Source organism: Conger conger, chromosome 16, assembly GCF_963514075.1.
Source record: "Conger conger chromosome 16, fConCon1.1, whole genome shotgun sequence".
NCBI classification, from domain to species: Eukaryota; Metazoa; Chordata; class Actinopteri; order Anguilliformes; family Congridae; genus Conger; species Conger conger.
Genome location: NC_083775.1, coordinates 8,082,378 through 8,109,434, shown reverse-complemented (window position 1 = coordinate 8,109,434; position 27,057 = coordinate 8,082,378). Strand labels below are relative to the sequence as shown.

Below are 27,057 nucleotides of genomic sequence, written 5' to 3'. Positions count from 1 at the left end.
TTTAAAGGCACACTATGCAGGATTTTCACCTTGAAAATATTAATGAAAACAAACATGCTCAGTCATTACTCTGATACACTGGCAACCTGTGTGTGTGTTCACTTCTGTCCAAGACTTCGGTTGTCTACTTGTCTGTTATTCTAAATATTCCTTCCACCGCTTCTGGGCGTGGGATTTTTTTTTTAAGGTTTTTGTTCTTTATCAGAAATGTGTCCGATACGCTGAACTCATACGCCTGGCGGGCCATGATTGCTGGGCAAGGAGCTCATACTTTGATTCCGGACTTTCAGAAGACTCGAGATGTCTGTTAAAAATAAGAGAGATAATGAATTGATGTGTTTGTGAGTATGCGTGCTGATGTTACAGAATTGTGCTTTCTTCCGGGCAGGCTAGAGGCAGACTGAAATCCACTGGTGTTAGCACTAGTGGCGGCTAGTATCACCATCACCGATGTTTAGCTAAATACAAACAGGAGTAACGTCAGTTAAATGGCTTGCTAAATGGCCTGTGTGGAATGAGACTACCAAAGCAGATGTTTTACGAATGAAGGCCATGGTTGTCTTAGCTCATTGCTGCCACAGTGCAGTGTGGGTAATGTAGTGAAATGCCTGTGCAGAAAAGTTTAATCTCCGGAAGGTAATTTTCCCATAATTTTCTTGCAGAAGAGGGGAAGTTCTGCAGGTGCAAGACCCTTATAAAGGGGAACTCCTTCTGTTGGCCATAGTAGTCTGTATGAGGACAACTTCCTCTGGTGTGAGTGTGTGTGAGTGAGTGAGTGTGTGTGTGAGTGTGTGTGTGAGTGTGTGTGAGTGTGTGTGTGAGTGTGTGTGAGTGTGTGTGAGTGTGTGTGAGTGTGTGTGAGTGTGTGTGAGTGTGTGCGTGAGTGCGTGTGTGCGTGTGTGAGCGTGTGAGCGTGTGAGCGTGTGAGCGTGTGAGCGTGTGAGCGTGTGAGCACGTGTGCGCGTGTGCGTGTGTGCAGGCGTGCATGCATTGCTGTCTCACTCATTTTCTCACTCGTACTCAGCCAGTGAGCCATAGGCTGCCTCACTCACTCACTCGCTCACATACGTGCGCGCCCACAGACACACACCCACACACACACACACACACACCCACCCACACACAGGCACACACAAACCGACTCGTTCACCGTTCTCTATTCACGCAGTGCAGGGTCGTTATAACCAGTCGAGTCTATCGGCCCGTGGGTAAAGAGGGGGGGGGGGGGGCGTGTCTTCCGGCAGACCCAGGGCTACGTGCGTCTGAGAGCGCTGGGAGAGCTGCGTGGCGACTCTCACCATGGCTGACGCGGTCCGCGCCGGCTGCATCGCTACGCTAACTGTGGCTACCGCAGCCCTCGCACCTGCACAGAGCATGAGGCCCAGAGCCCTGAGTCTCCCTTCCCAGGTAGGAAGCTATCTGTGTGTCCTGCCGCAGTCTGGGGCACATGGACACTACATTACATTACATTGCTGGCAGTTGGCGAAATTTACATTTTCGTTTATTCTAGATTCATTACACAAAAAGTTAAATATTTCAAGCCTTTTTTTCTTTCTTTTTTTTTTAAATCTTGATTATGGCTTACAGCTCATGAAAATAGAAAATCCAGTATCTCAGAATATTAGAATATTACATAAGACCAATCAAAAAACTGAAATGTTGACCTTCTGAAAAGTATGTTAATTTATGCACTCTTTTTTTTAAATCTTGATTATGGCTTACAGCTCATGAAAATAGAAAATCCAGTATCTCAGAATATTAGAATATTACATAAGACCAATCAAAAAACAGAAATGTTTACCTTCTGAAAAGTATGTTCATTTATGCACTCAATACTTGGTCGGGCAATCATGGGGTAGACTGTTGACTTGACAGTTGACTCATTGACACCCTCCACAAGGAGGGTAAGCCAGAGAAGGTCATTGCTGAAAGGGCTGGCTGTTTGCAGAGTGCTGTATCAAAGCATATTCATGGAAAGATGACTGGAAGGGAAAAGTGGGGTAGGAAAAGAGGCACAAACAACAGGGATGACCGCAGCCTTGAGAGGATTGTCAAGCAAAGCCAATTCAAGAACTTGGGGGAGCTTCACAAGGAGTGGACTGAGGCTGGTTGGTCCACTGTGTTTTTATCAAGTCTAGAGTCAACACAGCCATCTACCAGGAGATTTTAGAGCACTTCATGCTTCCGTCTGCTGACAAGCTTTATGGAGATGCTGATTTCCTTTTCCAGCAGGATTTGGCATCGGCCCACAGTGCCAAAACTACTAGTAACTGGTTTGCTGACCATGGTATTACTGTGCTTGATTGGCCTGCCAACTAGCCTGACCTGAACCCCTTGGAGAATCTATGCCGCAATGATGCAGTAATTCTTGCAAAAGGAGCCCCGACCAAGTATTGAGTGCATAAATGAACATACTTTTCAGAAGGTCAACATTTTTGTATTATAAATTCTTATGTAATATTCTAATATTTTGAGATACTGGATTTTCATGAGCTGTAAGCCGTAATCAAGATTAAAATAGAAAAAGGCTTGAAATATTTCACTTTATGTGTAATGAATCTAGAATATATGAAAGTTTAACTTTTTGAACGAGATAACTTTTTTGGCTTTTCAGCGGTTTCTGATTAGTCAGGTGTATTCACTTGCTTCCTCGTTGGAGGTATAAGAAAGCTTTCAGTCAGGTATATTCACTTGCTTCCTCGTTGGAGGTATAAGAAAGCTTTCAGTATCTACTTTTGATTCTAGGCATTTGATTGCTTTCGGAGTCTGTTATTGGTGTTTGTCAACGGAGTTGTGATGATGACAGTCAAGGAAATGATAAGAAAAAAATAAATAAGAAAACGGTCGGAGACATCGGCCATACTTGAAGCTTACCAAACTGAACTGTTTGGAACATCATGAAGAAGAAAGAGCACTGGTGAATGTTTGGGATCGTTGCCTTGCTGTGGGTTGAAGCACCGTCCAATGGGTTTAGAGGCTTTTGAGTGAAAAGCCAAGTTTGGCCGGCTCACGTGGAGCAGCATAATTGGCTTGCTGCTCCAGGGGGAGGGACTTGGCAGGGTTAGTAGATCGCCACACAATAAAGCACCTCGGAATCACGGCTACCAGCATGTGGCGAGACGGCTTGAAGAAGGCGTGTCGCTCTCCGTAGGGCCGCCGAGGGACGGGGTGTGGGCTGTGTATCTAATACTAGCTCTTATTGAATTAGACGGGGTACAATTGGCTACCAAATTTGGAGAAAAAAGGGAAAAAATTATTAACAAATTAAATTAAATTTTAAAAAGACTCCCCACCACCATCCTGCTTTGCTTCCTGGGAAGTTCCTTTTAGCCTCTGCATGTCCCTCTTCCTATCACTCTGGTACAATTCAGAATCTGGTTTGGTTTCTTCTACAATACCTTTTTCCAGAACTCTTTTTTAGCAAAACCGTAATCTGGCCGCCCCTGTTTTTGCAGCTAAATAGCAGTTGGCATCTTGCACGGTAGCCTCTGTAGATCTGTTTGTGAAGTCTTCTGCAGAGAGTAGTTACTGACCCATCCACGCCTGCTTCCTGAAGGAAACAAATTATCCTTCCCATGGAACATTATTAAGGGAGATACGGTCGACTGACATCTGGACTGATTAGCGTGACTCCATTACTTTGACTCACCACATCTCCATTGCTGTTGGTCATCAAATAAAAAATATTTGAAAAAAAAAAAGTGATGTATGTTTTAATGGAGGAACTGAGCAACCTCACCTTTTGTCCGGAGCCTAAACATGAAGAAGTGACTCTTACTTTCAATATGAATGACTTGTGAGGTGAGGTAAAGACTGGGCAAATAAGTCTTTACAGTTTTACTCACTATTCATGTTCAAGTGCATTTCTCTGCCCATCTATCCCAATTACAGTAAAGATATTTGAGTCTCATATTGAGACCTAAATTCATTTTTATTTTACTTTCATGAAAATATTGCCAACGATATAAGGCAGTTTGACTCATCACATGTCAAAGGGATAAGAAAATTTTACTAGTCAAGCAAACAGTAACGTAAAATAAGTATTTTATTTTTGAGAGAAGATCTCAAGTCTAATTACAAGACTAAAACACTTCAGTGCAGTGAAACAAAGTAAAGGTTACAGTTGGGTAAATTTTTAATTTTAGAGCTAATACTTTTACCCAGAGCAACTTTTCATTACGAGGAAAAGGCCTAGAAGCAGGAATCAACATCCCATGCTATGATGAATGAGAAGTGAAATTGATGGCCGTTACAACCTGGCTTGTCCCTCGCGTTGTGGAAGCGAAAGTAGGGTAGGTTTATTTTTCTTTTTTGGGGGGGGTAACTCGTCACAGGACTAAGGCAACCTTTCCAGAGGTACGGTCAGTCTAGCTCCACCGGACTCCAGACAGGATAGAAAAGTGGCACTAATAGAATGTGTGAATGTGTGAACCCACAATGGTTTTTATGCTATGGCAAATTGACCCCAATCCCAAAAACCCACATTACAATACACAGGTAATTTTCCCAGAAGAGGGGGTCACTTTTCTGAACTAGAGAAATTAACCAGGGTCCTTTATCTACATACACTGGGAGGTGTAGGACTCCAGGATGCTGTCTCACTGCAAAAAACCTCTTAACAAGCATTTTAGTCTGGTAATAACACTTAATATCGTATTTTCTCTCTCAAGTCGAAAGTATTTGTTTGTTTTAAGTTCATGTTTGCTCGACAAGTGCAGTTTTCTCACCCCATTGGCAAATCTTGAAATCAGTCAAAACTGTCTGACCTCATGACCCTTATGTTTTCATTTTATTTAGCAAAAAAGGAAAATAAATAAGATTTTATGTCTCAATATTAGACTTAAATACTTGTTGGGATTGACTTAGTTCCTGGTTTTGCAGTGCAGGGATTGGCCACAACATTCACAGTCCACGTTCGCTCTGCGTAATAGTTTGTTAAAGTTTAGCAGTCCTGTCACTGCGGAGACGGAGCGATGCTGTGGGAATGCCGTTTTGAGTCGGCCGGGGGGGGGGTGAGAGAACAATACGGAGAACAGGATAACGTTGTGCACTGGAATTTCCTGCTTGCGCCCGCTTCAGAAGCCGCTTGAATGAGCGGGGTAGACCTTTGCTTTGATCGTGTGGGTGTGCACTCCAATGTCGAGCCTCATACTATTCAGCTGACCGCATATTACACGCCTTCATGTGTCCATGGTTACGTATGAGCTCACACTGATCTCTGTCCTGTCTCTATGGATACAGACCCCTACAAACCCCGACATGTTACATTTCATTTTGCTGCAAAACTGAATTTTATTAGACTGGACATACTTCCTGCTCATGATAATTTAATGTACCAAATTATCCATATCCATATCTCTGTTGCTATTGTACATCTTTTACATTACATTATTGGCATTTAGCAGACACTCTTATCCAGAGCGACGTACAGTTGATTAGACTAAGCAGGAGACAATCCTCCCCTGGAGCAATGCAGGGTTAAGGGCCTTGCTCAAGGGCCCAACGGCTGTGCGGATCTTATTGTGGCTACACCGGGCTTAGAACCTCCGATCTTGCATGTCCCAGTCCTTCACCTTAACCACTACACTACAGGCCGCCCTCTTCAGTAAAGCAGGAACATTATTGGCTGAGAATGTGGTATGCGGGATAGAGGGGGATTGGGATTGTTCTTTGATGTTTCATTCACAGCGCCTTCAACACAAAAGTTGCACTGCATAAAAAGCCTGTCGAAAGTGCTTTAGTCTTGTAATTAGAGTTAAAATCTTATTACATTTTTTTCTCAAGTAGGAAATATAAGCTTGTTTTAAGTCACTGTTTGCTTGAAAAGTGGACTTTTATCATGGAATTTGTATCTTGTATCTGTCTCACCTCACAACACTGGTGAATTTTTTCTCACCTCATTGGCAAAGTGTTTTGAAGAAATGAGATTTGAAGTAAGACTAAAAAAATCAAATAGGCCCTGGTCCTTATCTTTTGTTGTACAGGTAGCAGTTGAAATTGTACTTCCCTCTCGGGTCTTTCAGTGCACTTATCCCTGGTTATGGGTATGCACTTTGTTGTACGTCGCTCTGGATAAGAGCGTCTGCCAAATGCCATTAATGTAATGTAATGTAACTAAAATACTTGTTGAGACTGACTTGTTTTTTGCTGCTGTGCATGGGCTGCTACTAAAACCTGTTCCTGTCTTCAGACTGTATTTACGGTCTAGTTAGACTGCTGTGTGGTTAGGCCAGATGCACTCCTGTAAAGACCATTACGGTTAGGCTGAAAAAAAAACACTCGCTCAGCTGGGCTGACCTGATCCGATGAGGCATATATAGTATGTCTTTTTTTAATTCACAGGTATGTAACTGCATCGTGTGAATTGGAGGGTTCAAGCCGATGTTTTAAGGCCTTACCACAGACATACGCAGCGTTGCACAAAATGGAATAGTTTTTTTTTTTTTCATTTCCTTTAAGCATTTGAAATAGTGACAGTGGCTAAAAAGCCCTGTGTCGTGTATGTTTAAAGGCGAGCATTGTATAAACAGTGGTCATGGGAATGAGGTCACCCTACTCGTAACCCCCTTTTGAATACGCTGTAGCTATGTTAGTGAATGTCATTTTAGTTCCTCATGGAAGTGCAGTGTTTTGCATGTTAACTCCTCCGAAGGGTGACAGAAGCAGGTCTATCGGAGCTCGGGAGAGGGGAATATGATCCTCCGTGTCTTTGTGGCTCTCCGGGCAGTTTGAGGCCCTGTACAATGATACTCCCTGTTCCCGTTCTCTCCAATTCTTTCTCCTGGAATCTGGCAAAGGTGCAGTTTACCTGCGCGGGCCTCGAGACGGGCAGGGTGTAGGGGTGGGGTCCAGTTTGAGCAGAGAATTCCTGTGCAAACATAGGAACGCAATTTGAAAGGATCGCTTTGGTCTCAAAATTCACCAGTGTTGTGAGGATCCAGTATTGCGGATATTCATTTAGTTTTTTCGACTGCAGTGCGACGTTTTAAGGCACGGACCTCAAATGTCAAATATAGTGTCTGCTGGGTTTTGGTGCTTCGTTAGGAGAGTGTTTTATTTCCAACATTGATACGTCGTTCGCCTAAAATACCTACACCTTATTTTAAAGGCAAACTGTAATTGATTGAAAGGAAAGACCAGCAGACACTGCAGTCCTCCAGTTCTTTCATGTGTTTCTAAACACATTCATGAAAATGAACTTTTAACTTTTAAAATAACCACCAAGATGATTATTGACTGTGTGGTGCTTTTATTTGGATATGACTGTGGCTGTGAAATTTATCAGGGACAGTGCACATGAATCAACATTTTTCAATTTCCACATCAATGTAAATGTGCCAGAGTTAGCTAATGAGCTAATGAGTTTTTTTCGTGGCAACACCGGGGCTTGAACCACCAACCTTCCGGGTCCCAGAAATGTACCTTAGCCGCTAGGCTACAGGCTGCCGCACAGTGTGTCCCATGACTGACCTCTGACCTCTACCCCACTCCCTCTGCAGACGGGGAGCTCCAGCCCCAACACCGCGCTTTCCCCCAACGTTCCCGATCTGAGCAAGACCGGCCCCCGTCTGGCCCTGCCCCCCTCCCCCTCCCCGTCCCCCGGAGGGGCCCGGCACCTCTCCGCCGATTCGGACGAATGGGAGGTGCACACTGACCGGGACAGCGGGAAGGAGTACTACTTTCACCGCGCCTCGGGCCAGTCCACCTGGGACAACCCCCTCAGCCCCTTCATGGAGCCCGAGTCACCCCAGGAGGGCCAACCCAAGCCCCCGCCCGAACCCACCCCTCCGCCGTCTGCCCCTGCCCCAGCCCCGGCCCCGGCCCCGGCTCCGGCCCCCACGCCCACCCCCACCACGGGGGGCTCCGGCTGGGAGAAGCACATGGACGAGGCCACCGGGAGGCCCTACTTCTACAACCAGGCGTCCGGGGAGACGTCCTGGGCGCCCCAGGGGGACGAGCCCACCCCAGCCGGGGCCACGGGGCCCCCGGGCCTGGCCAAGCCCCCCCTGCAGGACGTTCCGGTAAGGGGCATCTTCCTAATTTCACCCTGAAGGGAGTTTTACTGTAAATACTGGAGCTGTGCCGGTTTTACTGTAAACACAGGAGCTGTGCCGGTTTTACTGTAAAGACAGGAGCTGTGTTGGTTTTACTGTAAACACAGGAGCTGTGTTGGTTTTACTGTAAACACTGGAGCTGTCAGAACACTGGGTGCCTCTGTTGCACAGAGTGGATGTACATAGCCAAGCTAACGATAGCAGTACAATGGGACCTTCAAGATGTTGACATTATATCAAGTACTCTCTAGCACTGGTCCTTAGACTGGCATTTATTTAGCACCTTTATCCAAAGCGCTGTAGAATTGATGCTTCTCATTCACCCATTCATACACACACTCACACACCAACGGCGATTGGCTGCCATGCAAGGCACCAACCAGCACGTCAGGAGCATTTAGGGGTTAGTTGTCTTACTCACGGATACTTCGACACACCCAGGGCAGGATCGAACTAGCAAACGTCCTTTGTAATGTCAGGACCCAAATTAGTTCATGTCTTCCTGGCACCCATCATATACACACACTAGTGCAGGCTAATACATGACATTCCGGGACCCACCTCATACCCTCCCGCAACCCATTATCGGTCCTGACCCTCAGTTTAGGAAACGCTGCTCTGTAGGCCAGGGATGGTGACTCAACAGTTAATTTACTCATTAAAACACTGACCGCACCTGATTTATTTGGCTTAAAAAATTGGTTACTGATCAAAAACCAACCAAAAAAGCCTCTGACTCTCCTGGATCAGGGTCTGATCTGGTAACAGCGTAGTACACAACGTCTGGCAGTCAGAGGGTTGCCAGTTCGATCCCACCTTGGCTGTGTCGAAGTATCCCTGAGCAAGACACTTTACCCCTAAATTCTCCTGAGGAGCTGGTTGGTGCCTTGCATTGCAGCCAATTGCCATGTGTATGAATGGGTGAATACAAAGCATCAATTGTACAGCGCTTTGGATAAAGGTGCTATGTAAATGCCGACCATTTACCATTTACCATTCACTGTGTGCACAGCGCTGTGTGGAAAGTTGTGCTTTGGTTTGACGGCCCAGTCCCTGGTCCCTGCTCTCTCCAGCCTCCCCTCCCGGACGAGGACTACCCCGTGGATGACGAGGCGGAGTCAAAGCCACCCCCTACCTACCCCAAAGACTACAGCTTCACCAAGCTGAAGCGCTCGCTCATCCCACGCGTGAGCCTGGACACCAAGCCCCTGGCCGGCTGGACCCGTTCGGTGGACCCTGACGGCAAGATGGTGTTCACCAGCGAACACAGCCAGGAGCAGGTGAGGAGGTCACGTGACAGGGGTCCCGGGACAAGGGTCCACATGTGGTCACTCTAGCACTTGGAACTATACTTCCCTCTACGGCACTACACGACCAGATTTCATTACATTACATTACATTGTTGGCATTTGGCAGACGCTCTTATCCAGAGCGACGTACCGTTGATTAGACTAAGCAGGAGACAATCCTTCCCCTGGAAGGGCCTCGCTCAAGGGCCCGACGGCTGTGCAGATTTCATTGTGTCTACACCGGGATTAGAACCACCGACCTTGAGTGTCCCAGTCATATACCTTAACCACTACGCTACAGGCCGCCCTATTTAATAAGCTAAATAGATTTCACTATTTAGCTTATTATCTGAACCAAGCAGGTAGAATAATTTGTGGAATCAGGTGGTGTAGCGCACCTGCAGTCTCTGGACATGTCTGCAGGACGCAGGGTTGCGTGGCACTGCTCTGGTTTTCAGCGCACGCACGGTTTTGCATTGGTTTCGCTCTGGATAAGACCGTCAGCCAAATGCCTGTAATGTCGTGTGATGTAATGACTGCCAAGCTGTTGCCCTTTTCAAAACTGAGAAGAGGCCACTGTATTAGAGTTTATGAGCCTGCAATCCACCAGGAGGATCAAACAATTCCTCCGCTTCTAAAAATGAGAAAATTCTTCCTAAATATTTCTGTTATCAGTAAGGAATTATGTATGTATGTATGTATTTATGTATCAGTATTTTTTTTATGCATCTCATAACAACTGCATGGTACACTAGAGCAGTGTCTATGGAAAGTGTACGGTACACTGAAAGATATTATGTGGTTGCAAACACTGCTATTTTGCCATTGCATAATCCAGAAATCATTTGCAAAAAAAAAACGACAGCTGATAAGGGTAAGAATGAGTTGATTTAAGTTTTTCCTCCATTGTCTAGTTATCTTGAGTCTTTTGGACGTTAGCCTCTGTGTTTTTTTGGTGGGAACGTTGTTCTAGCCATTCGCACGCATCTAACCTAGCCGTTTCACTTCTTTTCAAGAGCACATGCCCAGTTTAACTCAGACACATACGTTTCATATTTAATGCCACTTTTACAATTCCCACCCTTCGAGTCCTGCTAGAATTTCTCTATTGTGCCTTTGTGGTTTGTTTCCGCGGTTATTCCCATGAGAAAGTTTCCCTGGGGAAGTAGCTTCGGGTAAATGAGGCTCATGAATGAGACCTTTTTAACCCTTTAAGGTGTAGGATAACAAGCCTGTGATTACACTCTTTTAACTGCCCTGGTGTAAAATCCAGCTATGACCAGCTTGAAATACCGGCTACCTGCTGTTTCAAAACAAAACTTGAGATGGTCAAACCATGCTGAGTATGGAGCTGGTCTAACTGGTCAACCAGCTATCGGCTGTTCCAAAACCTAGCTTGAGCTATTTTTTTCAGCAGGGTGAACACTATATTGCTGATGTGACAAGAGAAAGCAGTTCTAGACTTCTCGATTTCTAGAGTTCTAGAGTTCTAGAACAGTGACTAGTCAGAATGTTGGGAGAAAAAAAAACATTCCATCATCAAAGGGTTAAAGGAATCAATTGGATCTGTGAGCATTTTATTTGCACCCAGCCTGGTTTGCTGGGTAGAGATTTCACAGATTAGCCTAAATCGAGTCTAAATCCTGCCCTGGTTTTCTTTACTCCCAGGTAATTAACTGAACAGTTAGTGTTACTGGTTGCCCAGACTGGCTTTACACCTGACTCCTAGTTCAGGTTGCAGGCCCTGTGATTTGAGTAACAACATTTTCTGTCCTAACGTTAAGTGCTCTGTTTCTGGCAGTGGATCAAGTCGGTGGATGACAGAGGACAGACGTACTACTACCTGAGAGACGGGTCCCGGTCCCAGTGGAACCTGCCTGAGGTAGTGTGAGAACCTGGGAGAAAAAGGGTTAATGTGCTTGGGTTCCTTCAAATCACTGCTGTCAAATTGCAGTTAGTCTATGATAATTAATTACAGTATGAGAGTTGTAATATATTTTTGGTGACGTTCACAGCAATCATGTTGAGCTTGTGTGCTAGTGTGCAAAAGCTTCCTGGTATTTCAGCCACGTCCTGGAACAGTGAATTTCTGCGGTCCTTTAAAAAAATGAATGTCTGTCCTTGTGTGGAGGAAGCAAACGCGTTATTAATTTTAGGCCCTAGTCCTTATCTTTGTTGTACTGGTAGCAGTTGTAATTCTACTTCCTTCTAGGGTCTTTCAGCGCACTTATCCCTGGTTATGGGCATGCACTTTGCACTTTGTTGTACGTCGCTCTGGATAAGAGCGTCTGCCAAATGCCATTAATGTAATGTAATGAAATGTAATGGGGATGTTGCTTCCTGTTCCACCACCCTCCCCCCACCCCCCAGCTCCCAGCCCCCGGCAGCAGCTCCCCAAAGGTGGGGAACGGGGTGGAGCCTGAGGGGGTGCCGGTTCTGAAGAACTGGAGACAGACCATAAGCCCCTCCCCTTTCAGCCCCACCCCTTTCAGCCCACCTAAGGAAGAGCTGGTGAGTGACAGGTGCACCTGCCCTATCAGGTGTGCCGGTGTAGCTGGGCCTGTTTGCTCGTGAAGCGCAGTGAGGTGTGCTAAATAAAGCCTGTAGCCTAGTGGCTACCGTACATGACTGCTGGTTCAAGCCCCCGGTGTAGCCATGATAACATCTATGCAGCTGTTGGGCCCTTGAGCAAGGCCCTTAACCCCACATTGCTCTGGGGGGGATTGGCCCCTGCTTAGTCTAATCAACTGTACATTACCTTGGGCAGCTAAATAACTAAATAAATGTGTTATTATTATTAATTCATTAAAAAGGCCTTTGTAGGATCTGTGAGCCCTTCTGAAACCAATAGGAAGCTCACGTGGCAGTCACATGATTACATTCGGCATGGCTGGGTACAGTACGCCACTTCCTGTGCCCAGACTATTAAACGCATTGTGTAAGTCCTCCGGACCTCGTAGCAGGTTACTGTGGCAACACCCTCTGGCGACGCAACCCTCAAATTAAAAAAAAATAACACCTTAACACCTTTCACTGAGTGGTAATGTGTTTGCCTCTGGAATCTTTGGGCGGGTGAGAGGCCGGGGTTCAAATCCCACCTCAGGCAAGTCTCTGAACTCATTACTCTTACTAACACCCATGTTCCCTTCAGCAGGAGTGATTTTGTGCTATAACAGACCGTTTGTGCTATAAAAGTCATGTGATCCCGATCAAATCATTATCGAGAGGACAGTGGCGCCATGTACAAGGGTGCATACGTAGCTTTCCTGACCTTTTATGTCAGTTTAATGGGAATGATTTGTAGTCAGTGAAAACAAAGAGTTTGAAAATTGAGCTGGCTTTACAAGTTATTGTCATTTGTTATTGTGTAATACAATGCAGTAATGTGGTAATACTGGGCGGGCGTGGACTGTTCATCGTGTGCTGTTGCTTTTGACACGACTTGACATTACATTGTCATGCAAGCGGTATCAAGTTTTTCAAGACAAACTGCTTTGCCTTGGATTGTTGCATTTTGAACATTTAAGTTCTCCCTTTTTTTTAATTCAAACTTGCGGTTGTAGTTCGGTGCAGTTGTAGTTCGCTGCAGTTGCACACTGAGGACCGGGGTTCGATTCCCGGTCCTGCCAAAAGCCAAGTTTGCCCGGCTCACGTGGAGCAGCATAATTGGCTCGCTGCTCCAGAGGGAGGGACTTGGCAGGGTTAGTAGATCGCCGCACAATAAAGCACCTCGGGCGCCTCGGAATCACGGTCACGGGCATGAGACAAGACGGCTTGAAGAAGGCGTGTCGCTCTCCTTCGGGCCGCTGAGGGACGGGGTGTGGGCGGTGTATCTAATACTGGTTCTAATTGAAACAGACGGGGTACAATTGGCTACCAAATTGGGAGAAAAATTTTAAAAAAGGAGCCCAGTTCTATTTGAGGATGCTGGGTCATACATTCTGCAGTGGTGATGATACTATTGCAGTATTTACATGTTTACATGAACAGGTGCAAAAGCTACAGACCAAGGTGGTAAACGTCATGTAAACGTTGCTCTGGTGGTATGGTTGTATTATTTAGAAAAAGTGTTTGGTACAACACAAGGATGAATGGGAGAGGGCTTGTTGTCTCGTTAGCTTAACGTTACCTGCGCTGGAAAATAGAAAGGATGGGACAACAATAATGCACGTTGACAACATCCGGTTCGTCCCACTGCTGCGGACCACTGTAAACAGCGTGAGAATTCTGTCGGAGGGTGTGGGTGTGGTGTTAAACACGGGCAGAGCTTTCCTTCGCTGTCTCATTGGAATACATCATGTATCGGGTTTGCCATCGACTGCGTACAGCTGACGTGAATAACCCGCTCTCTCCCTCTCTCCCGCTCTCCTGCTCTCCCCCTCTCTCCCTCTCTCCCACTCTCTCCTTCTCCCCTCTCCCTCTCCTCCTCTCTCCCGCTCTCATCCCCTCTCTCCCTCTCCCCTCTCCTCCTCTCCTCCTCTTTCCCATCCCCCCTCCCCCTCTCCCTCTCCCTCTTCCCCTTCCCCTCTCCCCTCTGCCCTCTCCCCCTCTCTCCCTCTCCCCCTCTCCCCTCTCTCCCATGTAGAAGTTCTTCCCCACGCACGTGAGGAAGATCTCAGACTACAGCAGTGATGCCTTCAGCTCGGGGAATTCCCCAGAGTTACTTCACCAGGTATGTCCTGTCTGCACATTACATTACATTACATTACATGGCATTACATTACATTACATTACATTACATTACATGGCATTTAGCAGACGCTCTTATCCTGAGCGACGTACAACAAAGTGCAAATCAAACACAAGAACAAGTGCAAAGAGGACCTGAGAGGACAGTACAGTTCCGAGTCCTAAGTGTAAACATACAGAAAATCAGAACCCTTGAAGAGTACAATCAACTTTCAAACTAGCATACCACAGTTGGCAGCTAGAATACAACAATACAACAGCCAATAAAAAACAACAATACCTATACAAGTAACAATATCTATACAATCTATACATAAGTGCCATTACAGTCGAAGGCTAATCATGGTGGTGAGTTGGGGAGGGAAAGGTGTAGCCTGAAGAGATGGGTCTTCAGTCTGCGCTTGCACGAGGGCACTGACTGCAGAGTTCAGACGAACCCTGAAGGGCACCTCCGTGGTAACTGACGTTACAACTGCTGGATATTTGGTAAATGGTTGGCATTTATATAGCTCCTTTTATCCAAAGCGCTGTACAATTGATGCTTCTCATTCACCCATTCATACACACCAACGGCGATTGGCTGCCATGCAAGGCGCCGACCAGCTTGTCAGGAGCATTTTTTGGGGGTTAGGTGTCTTGCTCAGGGACACTTCGACACAGCCCGGGCGGGGGATCGAACCGGCAACCCTCCGACTGTCAGACGACTGCTCTTACTGCCTGAGCCATGTCGCCCCATATTTCAGTAGTAAAGCCCGATACAGCTACATAATAGAGACTGACAAGAGGGGGGGTTATACTGCAGGTTATAAGAGCATGTCAGTATCTTATGTATCTGTACTGGGCTTTATCACCCAGATATCCAGCAGTTGTAAGGTCAGTTACAGTGGAATTGCCCTCAATACTAAGATACTTTAAAGGGTGACAGTGCCACAGAATCTATCTGGTGCCATAACCTCATGTCGTGACAAACCTTGTGCTATGACCCCCTCCCCCCCCAACCGTGTCTTGTTTCTCTCTCTCCAAGCCTGATAGGTTCAGACACCAGAGGACCCCGTCCAATCAGAGTTCAGACTCTCAACAGCATGTGGGTTCTAACGCCTCAACCGGGCCTGAGAAAAGCTGGGTGCGCATGGGAACTGGGTTTGGGCTTGGTGGCGGTTGCTAATAACTGCTGTTATAACACCATATACTGTATGGGAAAGTGCTTTATCATATGTGAAGGTTTTTCTTAAAATAATAACTGCTATGGGCAGTCAGGAGGCTTGCATACTAACTCGAGTAAAAAAAGTTTATTTGGGAACTTCTTTTTTTTACAGTTGGAAATAAAATGTACACTGCAAAAAGTGACCACCTTAACAAGCATTTTAGTCTTGTACTAAGACTTAAGATCTTATTCTTTTTTATTTATTTATATTACCTTGTTTTAAGTTCATGTTTGCTTGACAAGTTACATTATTCCATTGGCAAAGTCAAACCGACTTACCTCATTGGCAATATTTTTGTCTTAATTCGCAAAAAAGGAAAAGAGATAAGATTTTAAGTCTTAATATAAGACCAACGTTCTTAATTTTCTTATTTTTTGCAGTGTATATTTGTGCCTTGAGTGACTCGATACAAATGTCAGCACGGATTTTATATTCTCCATATTTCAACCTCTGACACCTCTAACTACGTACACTTTGCTGCCAATTAAACCCAAGACAACAAGATGCTTCCATTACATAGTGACTAGTGTAAATGGTGCAGTTATACTAAACATGACGTAGTGTATTTGAAACGCAAACAATTTTTTGACTCGGAATATTGAATATTTTCACAAAAGCCATCTTAATTGTTTATGAAAATCAGTTTACAATCTGGAAGATGTACTGAGTGAATTTTCATGTCAAAAATGAATCCTGACTTTTATTGCATTTTAAGTGCTAATAACACTAGGCTGGCGGCAGAATTTGACAGAATTTGGCATCCAAGCAGTGTCTAAACGCGATGTGCTGTAAGATGGCGGACCTCAGAGATGGCTGATTAACGTACGCTCCACGCTGAATGCATGTGTGCACAGAAGCACACGCTCACCTGTAAGGTTCTCAGAGCCTTAACCTGTCAAGGTGTCGGATCACGGAGTGTTCACTCAACATTCTAACGCTGATGTCACAGTCACTACTGGTGACTTCTAGAACACTGACTTGTTAATGTTGAGAATAAACATTCCAAAGGAGAGTGACTTACCTTACGCCTGCACTCACCAATCCCAGTCTTCTTTGCATTACAACGTTGAACGATTGTAATACTCTCAATTTCCCAATGTCCGGTCAATCATTGGACTCGAAGGACAGGGGCTCTGATGCAAACCATGCTTCTTGTAGGACACAGGGATATACTCAGCTCCTGAAACATACTGTTCCTCACTTGTGTGTTTTTCAAGATCTCTGATGACATGTTTCTACAAAAAAATAGTTTCATAGACAGATAAGTCTAGTCCTCGACTTAAATTCTCCATCCACATACAAATCTCAATTTAGTCCAGGACTAAGTTTAATCTGTCTCTGTAAAAGCAGCCCAAAAACTATTTTTCTCTAGAGTAGAAGATATTAGATTGTTTTAAGTGACTGTTTGCTTGACAAGTGGTATTTTAAGTGGTGAAGATTTTAAGTTTCAATTTGAGACGAAAATCCTTTTTGAGATTAACTTGTTTTTTGGTTTTTGCATTTTTGCATTTTATGTCTTTTTTTAGGCCCAGACTTTGGAAAAAGCCGGAATTCTCAACAAAACCAAGATAGCGGAGAATGGGAAACGGCTGAGGTATTCCCGGCTTTCCGCTCATTTTCCGCTTTCCGCCCTCGGCCTTAGCGGGCTTTTATCCGGCCTGAAATGGATCCGGAGCAGGAGGAGATTTATATATGGGGGCAGGGGGTGTATTTATAAAACATGCTGTAACTTATGGGAAAACCATTTATAAAATGTATATAAATACTCAAGCGGACACTTCACCAAATGTGAATTGTTTGACTGCAAATCTAAAAGTGTGGAGTACAGAGCCAAATCTAGGAAAAACGTATTTCTTTGTCCCAAACATTATGGAGCTCACTGTGTGTGTATATATACATATATTGCATGACCTATCCAACCCGTACTGTGAATGTGCGGTCTGTGAATGAACGGTCTGTAAATCTTGCGTTGCCTTCTCTCTGGCAGGAAGAACTGGGCTCAGTCCTGGACTGTCCTGCACGGTGGAGTTCTGACTTTCCACAAAGACCCGAAGTCCGCTCCCACTGGAAACGCGGTGAGACTCTGCCACCCGATCGGCGACTTCGTAGGATAACATTCCCCACTGCTGGAGTTTTCTGTGTGGGAGGACCCCCTCTCCCTCCCAACAGCAGCCTGGGAGGGGTCGGGTTTAAGACAGACAGACAGACAGACAGACAGACAGACAGACAGACAGACAGACAGACAGACAGACAGACAGACAGACAGACAGACAGACAGACAGACAGACAGACAGACAGACAGACAGACAGACAGACAGACAGACAGACAGACAGACAGACAGACAGACAGACAGACAGACGGCGAGGGAGAAAAGGTCGGGCTCCCATTTTATCTGGCATTAGCAGGTGTTACTGAAGTAACCCAACTATGTGTCTTCTATGTGTTTCTGAAGGAAAATATTAAATGGTGTTGTTTTTGTCAGCATACAGTACCAATGTGAAATATCTCTCCTATGATGTCATGGAGGACAAGAAGGACATATGTTGTTTTTATGTCAAAAATATTTATGTACATGAAAAATGGATTGTAAACTTGAAAATAAGCTTGGTGAATGTCTAAAGGGTTCGGCAGTCATGATGATTGTAGCTGCTGATTACCGCGCCTCTCTCCGTAGAACAAAAGCAATCAGATCGTCCCAGAATTCACGGTGGAGTTACGAGGGGCGAATGTTCATTGGGCCTCGAAGGACAAATCCAGCAAGAAGCACGTCCTGGAGGTATGCAGATGCACTGAATGTACAGAATAATGGTTGCTATACGACCCAGGCTGTTCCGAAAGAACAACACAACCTGGAAATACTTTTGGTAGCAAATATTCAAGGCATGTAGCAATCTAATTTTACTATTGGTGAAAAGATTGGTGGAGGAACACAATGATGTTCTCCGGCTGGTTTTTTTACGGGTTTCGTCATGTGACCTGTCACGCGGTGACCACGCCCACTGCGCGGTCTCACGGCAGACTATGACTGTATCGCTCTGATATCGGCGTCCGTCTCCCGGCAGTTGAAGACGCGGCACGGGTCTGATTACCTGGTGCAGTACGACACGGAGAGCATCATCAGCGACTGGTACAAAGTGATCGTGGAGACCATCCGCCAGCTGGTGAGTGGAGGGTAGGGGTGCAGCAGGACCATCGGCCCCAGGACCTCCACCCTGCTGACATGGGTGGGCCGGTTCAGCTGGGGACTTGAACAGAATTGGTTTAATATCCAGATTTTATATATATATATATATATATATTCCATTTGTTTTAATTGCAATTGCACTGGACTGTAAACTGTGTAAATTGCACTGGATGAAGGACTCAGTAATAATAATAATAATAATGATGATGATGATGATGATGATGATGATGATGATGATGATGGCTGGGGCTGTATGTGACTGGGCCTTTTATTTTTTTCTCCACTAGGATCTCGAGCATCACTCTGAAGAGGATGAGGATGACGAGGATTCAGACGACAAGAGGAGGTCCTGTACGTAAGACACAAACACCAACAAACACCAGGCTTTATACAAGAGGAGGTCCTGTTCGTGAGACACAAACACCAGGCTTTATACAAGAGGAGGTCCTGTACATAAGACACAAACACCAGACTTTATACAAGAGGAGGTCCTGTTCGTGAGACACAAACACCAGGCTTTATACAAGAGGAGGTCCTGTACATCAGACACAAACACCAGGCTTTATACCAGAGGAGGTCCTGTACATAAGATACAAACACCAGGCTTTATACAAGAGGAGGTCCTGTACATCAAGAGGAGGTCCTGTACATAAGACACAAACACCAACAAACACCAGGCTTTATACAAGAGGAGGTCCTGTACGTGAGACACCAGGCTTCATACAGCGACAGATACTTGGACTGTAGGTACGCTGGGAGCATGAGGTACCTAGTGGTAGGTTAATGGGGAGCATTGTTGGGTTGAATGGCCGGTTTTCATCATTGTGTTATGTTAACATTTCATCCCTTTCTGCTAAAGTTAATCTTTCAGCTTTAGTGACTTGAGGCAGAACTTTTTAAACATTCAGCATTATAATTTGTTATTCAGCTGACCCTTTATCCAAAAGCAACTTACAGTTGATTCGACTAAGCAGGGGACAATCCCCCCCGGAGCAATGCAGAGTTAAGGGCGTTGGGGGCGGTTGGGGGCGGCCTGTAGCATAGTGGTTAAGGTAAATGACTGGATCCTGCATTGCCCTGCATTGCTCCAGGGGAGGATTGTCTCCTGCTTGGTCTAATCAACTGTAAGTCACTCTGGATATGAGCATCTGCCAAATGCCAATAATATAATAATGTAATGTTGCTCAAGGGCCCAACGGCTGTGTGCACCTTATCGTAGTTACACCGGGGCTTTAACCGCCAAACTATTGGGGCTGCGGTGTGTGGCAGTACCTTAGCCACTAGGCTACAGGCTAGCCCCCTGCACTCCAGAATCGGCCCATCTCATTGGTCCACGGAATCCATGGTGACCTTTTCCGAGGGGATGTGACCAGGGCAGGGCGCGCAGTGGCTCCCTCCTGCTCTGGGGGTGGGCGGTGATGGTGTCCGTCTGTCCCACAGCCAACAGGCAGAGCACCACCTCCTCCGGCCACAGCAGTGAGACGGACCAGGGCAGGGTGCGCACCAAGCTCCGCAAGTTCCTGCAGAGGAGGCCCACGCTGCAGTCCGTCAAGGAGAAGGGCTACATCCGAGGTGCGGACACTGTGACGAGATGAAATGCCACACTACACGCGACGGATGTCGCCTGTTCCAAGTGCCAAGCCTGGGTTCTTCAACTATGTATTCTCTGGGGCTAAATTATTTAGTAAAAAAAAAAGAAAAAAAAAAAGGTTTTCGGGGTGCTATTTATCATATAACGTAGGAGTCCCCCGCAGAAATTCCTCACTTAGAAATGCATTTATCTAATTATACATACTGTACATACGCACAACATTTTGGTCATTTTGACCTTCATCAGGAGATCCCTGACGCGTTTCTACAGTGTGTGGGATTCCACATACATATGCACACCTTGCAGTAGGTGTACAGAAGTCTTTTGCAGCAGGTACTATTTATGAAATAATGTATTCAGAGATATGTACTTTATGTGTGTGTCTTCATCGTGCACGGCTAATACTGTTACTGTTATTCTGCCGCTGTTGTGTTCGTTTACCTCTCAGCATAAAAAAAGGGTAAGAGTACCTCTGATAGTGGCCCCATGGCAGCCATTTTGAATCGTCCTGCTCTTAGCTTTACGTTTCTGCTTAGCTGTATCATCTTTGATGACACCTATTACACTATATAGCGTGATTTAGCAGACGCTAGTGCAGAGTGAAACGCAGGACAAATTCCATACATGTATACAAACGCAGCAGTGCCATGGAAAAAAGGGCTACGTGCTAGAAGTCGCTATGCAGTTAGCATAACCCCCAACCTGTATACTGCTAACTGCATTGAACTATCTATCCATCTATCCATTATCTTAACCAGCTTATCCTGAACAGGGTCGCAGGGGGGCTGGAGTCTATCCCAGCATACATACAGCATACACAGGAATACACCCTGGACAGGTCGCCAGTCCATCGCAGGGCTGCATTGAACTAATGAATACATATTGCTCTATGGTTGCTCTCCAGATAATGTCTTTGGCTGCCATCTGGACATTCTGTGTTATCGGGAGAACACCAATATCCCGCGCTTCGTTGAGAAGTGCATCACGTCCGTGGAGAAACGAGGTGGGCAATTTGTTTTTATTGAGACGTCATACATTTCTAAAATTCGAGGAACACTTGCCTGAATATTTTTAGGTAAAAAAGTGAAGTTTGTGATTTTCATTATTTAAAACTCGTAGTATATTGTAACTAAAGAGTTCAAATTGATTATTCATTTGTTTTTCCTTTCCGTATTTCAACATGTGTTTCAACAACTGTTTTGCATGCCAATGCTAACATGAGTTGATTAGATTGGAGTTGAGTTGATTGACTCATTTGATGGAGATTGACTCACTTGATAGAGATTGACTCATTTGATGGAGATTGACTCATTTGATGGAGATTGACTCATTTGATGGAGATTGACTCACTTAATGGAGATTGGATCATTTGATGGAGATTGACTCATTTGATGGAGATTGACTCACTTGATGGAGATTGACTCATTTGATGGAGATTGACTCATTTGATGGAGATTGGCTCATTTGATGGAGATTGACTCACTTGATAGAGATTGGCTCATTTGATGGATATTGGCTCATTTGATGGATATTGACTCATTTACGTGTCTCTCACGTGCGGAACAAACAGGCTTGGGCGTGGACGGGATCTACAGAGTGAGCGGAAACCTGGCCGTTATACAGAAGCTGCGCCACAAAGCGGATCACGGTAAGGGTCTCTGCGTGAGCCTCAGCACTCCTTCACTTAGGAGAATTTACGGCCTGCTTATTACTGTTCACTCAGGAGAACTTACAGCCTGCTGCAGCCAGACCGTTCACTGTGGCCGGAGAGCCTTGAGTCTTTCATTCTTTCTTTCTTTCAGTCGTTTCATTTTGCTCTCTTTTTCTATTTGCTGTTGTGTTTTGTTCCTCTCTTCCCTTCCTTTTCATTTTTCTTCAAATGAATTTCAGTTTATTTTAGAGCCAATTACAGCACATCCATCTGGATTATGAACATATTTGCAGTGACGTTGTGCTTTTGACTAGTGTTGGGAGCATTGCTTCTATGTAGAGCTCCGACCTTTGACCTATGGCCTTGGAAATGCATTGTGGAGGGAAGCTGCAGACCGTTAGACTCGGAGTGCATCCCGATACTAAAAAATATCCTCCTTTCCTCCACTCATCCCATTCTCCTATCTCAAACTATGTGGGGAGGAGATGAGTGGAGGACAGGAGGATTAATTTTTCGAGTATTTGGACGCACTCTTGGACTCAGTGTTGTTCTGCCCCCCCCTGTCCCTCAGAGGAGAACCTGGACTTGGACGACGGGCAGTGGGAGGAGATCCACGTGATAACGGGAGCCCTGAAGCTGTTTTTCAGGGAGCTTCCCGAGCCTCTCTTCCCCTTCAGCAGCTTCGACCGCTTCATCGCCGCCATCCGTAAGCGCCCCCCCTCCTGCCTCACCCCCCCCTCCTCAAATCACGGTTTCACCCGCTCCCCTCACCTGGGGGTCAGGTGGGACGCCAGTCTGGCCAATCAGGAACACTATTTGTTCGGTTGATTACCCGGGAGGAAAGAAATCCTGGCCAGGATTTAGATCCTGAGCCCTACCCTGAAACTGGTGACTTCCTGTTCAGCGTTTACAATAAGTGGCCTTCAAATGGCTCTGACAGCAAAAATGTCAGCCCTACGACTGGGTGTTTGAGTCCCAGCCACACCATTGGCCAGAGGTCTGTATTAATGGGGCAACGATTGGCCCAGCCTCACTGGGGAATAACCGCGTGTAAGCCGGTCGTATTGCTCTCTAGCGCCCACTGCTGGTCAGTGCACAAGCCGAGAATATGCCGTCCTCGTTATCCTCCAGTGACGTGGGCAGTGTGTAATCGGTGGCACGTCTGCGGTGTGGAAAGAAGGGAGAATCGAGTCGTGTGCCTACGCGGCCGTCTCCTCTGCTGCGGGAGTTCAGTTGATTTCGGTTGAGTTCAGGTTGGGAAGAAATCGGGGACAAAATATAGAAACTTTTTTTTATTTTTTTTATAAACATTGACAATACTTTCTATTGCTGGTGGCATTCTTTTCAGCTGTATGGAGCACATTTGAGTCACTCTGGATAACAGATAAAAGTGTGACGTAATGTTCCACCTGCTCTATAAATTCCATTGCGTTTGAGTCATGTTTCACGTGTGCCAGAAGCTGTAACGCTGTTAGCACTGTGGTCCACCGGTACTATGGGATCCAATCCAATAATATGAGCACAATGTTCCACTTGTACTATAAGCTCCGTTACTCCTGTTGCACATGTAAATGTATAATATGAATTGAATTGAGAAGTGGTCGGTTGATTTCGTTCCCCCTTGTGGTTGTTTGTTTTCTTGTGCAGAAGTCAGTGATAAAAGACAGAAGGTGTCTTTCATTCACGACCTGGTTAAGGGTCTCCCCCTGCCCAACCTGGAAACCATGAAGGCCCTTTTCAGCCATTTAATCAAGTGAGTGCGTCCTCCATACCTGTCTGCTCTCCTGCTACTGAGGAGTCCCAGTGCTCTTAGTGTCAATCCTGTTTTCTTTTCATATGAAAAAACCACAAAAAAACCTATTTCTTACCTTCTCATGATAGCTTATTTGTAGCAATACCGATTACATGTATTGGAGACAGAACTGGGTTTTTTTAAGACCAGGCTTGATACAGTGCTAGATACCGTTTAGCTTTTAGGCAAACTAAGCAGAAGATGCTTTATGTATGTTATGTTATGTTAATGTGTTTACCTTCATAACTGTATCTTTTCTATGGTGTTTTAAACGAGTCGTGTCTGGGGCGACATTCGCACCATATATTCTCAAATTTGAAGACATGTAAAACACTAGAGGGCTAGGGATTATATGTCCCTAATGTGGAAGAGCAAGCATCTAAAATCCAAGAAGCATCTTTAAAATCTGTTTCTCAATATTACCGTGTCAGACGACATTGTTGGGTGTCTTTAGGCCATTTTCATCCTCCATATATACTGCAGCTGGATTATTACTGAGAAAAATAAAGCAGATGTGCTCCTATAGAATAGCTTCATTTTGAATGTAAATCTGGTAGTTGGAGTGTGAAATTTAGTGACAACTGGCGACCACACACTATAAAAAATTACAGTGGGTTTGTCTCGTAATGAGAGTTAAAATCCTTAATTAGAAAATATTAGCTTATTTTAAGTTACTGGTTTCTCGACAAGTTATATTTTCTTACTCCGCTAGCAAATTGTGAAATGAGTCACACTCATTGGCAATATTTTTGTCTTCTTTTGCAAAAAAAAAAAACTTAATGGAAATAAGACTTCAAGACTAAAATACTCATTGAGTTTGGCTTATTCTTCGGCTTTCAGTGCAGCTAAATCTACCAAAATGAAGGATAGACATCTTCATTAAAACATCCGACGCTGTCGCACGCAATCCCATGATTCCCTTGTCCTTCCCGCAGGGTGGTGGCCCACGGCGACGAGAACCGCATGTCGGTGCAGAGCGTGGCCATCGTCTTCGGCCCCACGCTGCTTCGTCCCGAAACCGAGTCGGCCAACATGACCATGCACATGATCTTCCAGAGCCAAATCGTGGAGCTCATCCTCAACGAATACCAACAAATCTTCGGCCAAGACTGAGAATCCAGAGTCTGATCGCGGACACGGGATGCGGCAGGGGGCAGGGGGCAGGGGACAGGGGACAGGTGGAAAAAAATGCAAGGGGACTCAGGTTAAAGCAAGGGACAGTGGGGCTGGGTGGGGACTGCACAGGGGGTCTTTTGGACGAGCTCAGTGAGGGCTCAATAGCTGGCTTTTTTGCATTTGTTTATTTTAAATTGGTGGGGTTTTTTTTATTGTCTGTTGTGTCGATCTCCATCTCCAAGTGTCTGTCGGTCCTGCCTTCTTTCTTCCACATTTCATTTCCCTATCCCCCCGTTTTGGTACTCCTAATCTTCTCAGGTTAGGATAATGGAGTTTGTTAGCACTAGAAGAACTGTCTGGACCAAAATTTTGGCGTTTTTGGCTACTCATCGCAATGCTGCGCTAACCAAATGCCTTGGTGTTTTTGGATGCCTTTCCGAAGCCTGGGGCTAACAGCTCACGTGATGACATTTGCTGATTTTGTGGCATACACGTGCTGCTCCCAGCAATACCATTATCTGGATTTCTGGATTTCACCACAGTCAGCCATGGGAAGGTTTATGAAACATGGATTATGCCGCCGAGTTGCTATATTCCATAAAACATTGTAATGATGGTTTAATATGCAAGATACCTCCAAAGGTATGTTACCTTGATATAAAAGGGCCTTAATGTGAAAGGGACGGTCGATTGCTTCATGTGTATTGTACAACTTTTCTAAACATTTAAAGAGGAAAAATATCTTGTTGTATCTTGTTGTAGCTACTTTGTATTGAAAGGGCACAGTACATTTATAAAATTATATGTTATTAATGAGGGTCCATACTTTAAACAGCATGTGGTTACACTCTGTTGTTTGTTAGCGTTATTGCTATATGGAAACTGGATGATACAAAAGTGTTAAATCTAAGGGCTTTTTTGTGGAAAATTTGATGGACATTGTACATACATAAGAGCAGATTTACCCTATAAATGTTCTTTTAATAAATAATAACTTAATTTTTGTCAGAGTTGCCCTGGAATTTTTTAATGAGAAATTGTGTTGTGGTAGCCAAAGTGCATCGGCAGGAAGCAAACTTCACAAATGTATAATATACACTCAGTAAGCACTTTATTAGGTATTTATTAGACTTATTAAGTCTTCTGCTGCTGTAGCCTATCCACTTAGAGGTTTGACACGTTGTGTGTTCAGAGATGCTCTTCTGCATACCACTGTCGTGATGTGTGGTTATTTGCATTTCTGTCACCTTCCTGTCAGCTTTGACCAGTCTGGCCCTTCTCCTCAGACCTCTTCCGTTAACAAGGTCTTGTTTTTGCCTGCAGAACTGCTGCTCACTGGATGTTTTTTGTTTTTCGTACCATTCTTTGCAAACTGGAGACACTGTTGTGTGTGAAAATCCCAGGACATTGGCAGTTTCTGATAAACTCAAACCACCCTGTCTGCCACCAACAATCATTCCACAGTCAGTCACATTTTTTCCCCCGTTCTGATGGTTGATGTGAACATACGGGTCAGGAGCTTCAGGTAGCATCTGCATGATTGTATGCATTGCACTGCTGCCACATGATTGGCTGATAGTTACATGAATAAGTGGGTGAACAGGTGTTCATAATAAAGTGCTCAGTGAGTGTGTATACCATGCTGTGCAAAAGTTTTAGGCACATGTGAAAAAAAATCGTGAAGCAAAGATGAAACGGAACATTTCTAAATATGGAAAAAGAAAGTAAGTAAGTAAGGCAGTAAGTAAACCGTTAAAAACTAAATTGAATGAATTATTGTTGTGACCATCCTTCTACTTTAACATCCATTGCATCAATTCTTACTGGAGGTACACTGCCCTGCGGTTTCATAAGAAAATAGACTTGTATGTTGTTCCAAACTTATTGGAGAACTTGCCGCAGTTCTCCTGCAGACTTTGGCTGTCTTGCTTGCTTCTGGCGCTCCAGGTCCCCATTGCCTTACTCATTTTTATCTAAAATATATCTGTGACATTAAATTGTTTTGGAAAATCAACGTTTGGAAATCTCAAATTTTCTCTTCTAACATAGTATAGCTGTACAATAGTTCACGCTCATTGGTTGAAAACTGGTTCTAACTGCCGCAGCCAATGGCGTTTCAACGTCAGCGCGTTCACGGAGAAGGGGTGGGATAAACAATGTGGTTTGATGCTGCATTTCCTCTCTTGACCGTTAGAAGTCCGAAATTACTTATTATTTACTTAAGTCTCCACCTCCACCGTCTTCACTCCATTACCAAAACTTACAGAACCGTGTCTCTCAGTGGACAGACGGGATAACTTGTTCTGTGTCAATTTAAAAAGAATGTATAAAAATGACGGTAGCAGTCAACGTAGGCCTACCAGACCTTCAAGATGACCTAACTGCACATGCGCCGGCATATCACTCACTGTCAATCACAGTCAATCCCGTCCATAAATCTATGCTTCTATGCTATACAAAACTTTTTTTTTAACCTCCCTGAAAG

General features: G+C 45.0%; 1 protein-coding gene across 3 annotated transcripts in view; it reads left to right on the top strand.

The window, feature by feature from the left end:
• The window catches only part of LOC133114487 (rho GTPase-activating protein 12-like), a 43,606-nt gene extending 18,031 nt beyond the window's left edge, over positions 1–25,575 (top strand). Inside the window, exons 3-19 of one of the 3 annotated variants that reach the window (XM_061223945.1) lie at positions 7,500–8,021; positions 9,128–9,334; positions 11,145–11,225; positions 11,714–11,854; positions 13,929–14,015; positions 15,057–15,116; positions 16,764–16,831; positions 17,225–17,312; positions 17,913–18,014; positions 18,301–18,399; positions 18,710–18,773; positions 19,863–19,994; positions 20,918–21,016; positions 21,584–21,661; positions 22,236–22,370; positions 23,312–23,417; positions 24,392–25,575. In XM_061223945.1, the coding sequence (XP_061079929.1) occupies positions 7,500–8,021; positions 9,128–9,334; positions 11,145–11,225; positions 11,714–11,854; positions 13,929–14,015; positions 15,057–15,116; positions 16,764–16,831; positions 17,225–17,312; positions 17,913–18,014; positions 18,301–18,399; positions 18,710–18,773; positions 19,863–19,994; positions 20,918–21,016; positions 21,584–21,661; positions 22,236–22,370; positions 23,312–23,417; positions 24,392–24,569 (2,247 nt within the window). In that variant the 3' untranslated portion in view covers positions 24,570–25,575. Of the gene's footprint in view, positions 1–7,499; positions 8,022–9,127; positions 9,335–11,144; positions 11,226–11,713; positions 11,855–13,928; positions 14,016–15,056; positions 15,156–16,763; positions 16,832–17,224; positions 17,313–17,912; positions 18,015–18,300; positions 18,400–18,709; positions 18,774–19,862; positions 19,995–20,917; positions 21,017–21,583; positions 21,662–22,235; positions 22,371–23,311; positions 23,418–24,391 lie in introns of all 3 variants that reach the window. The other 2 variants (XM_061223944.1, XM_061223946.1) reach the window with 2 other exon arrangements.
• Positions 25,576–27,057: the final 1,482 nt, after the last annotated feature.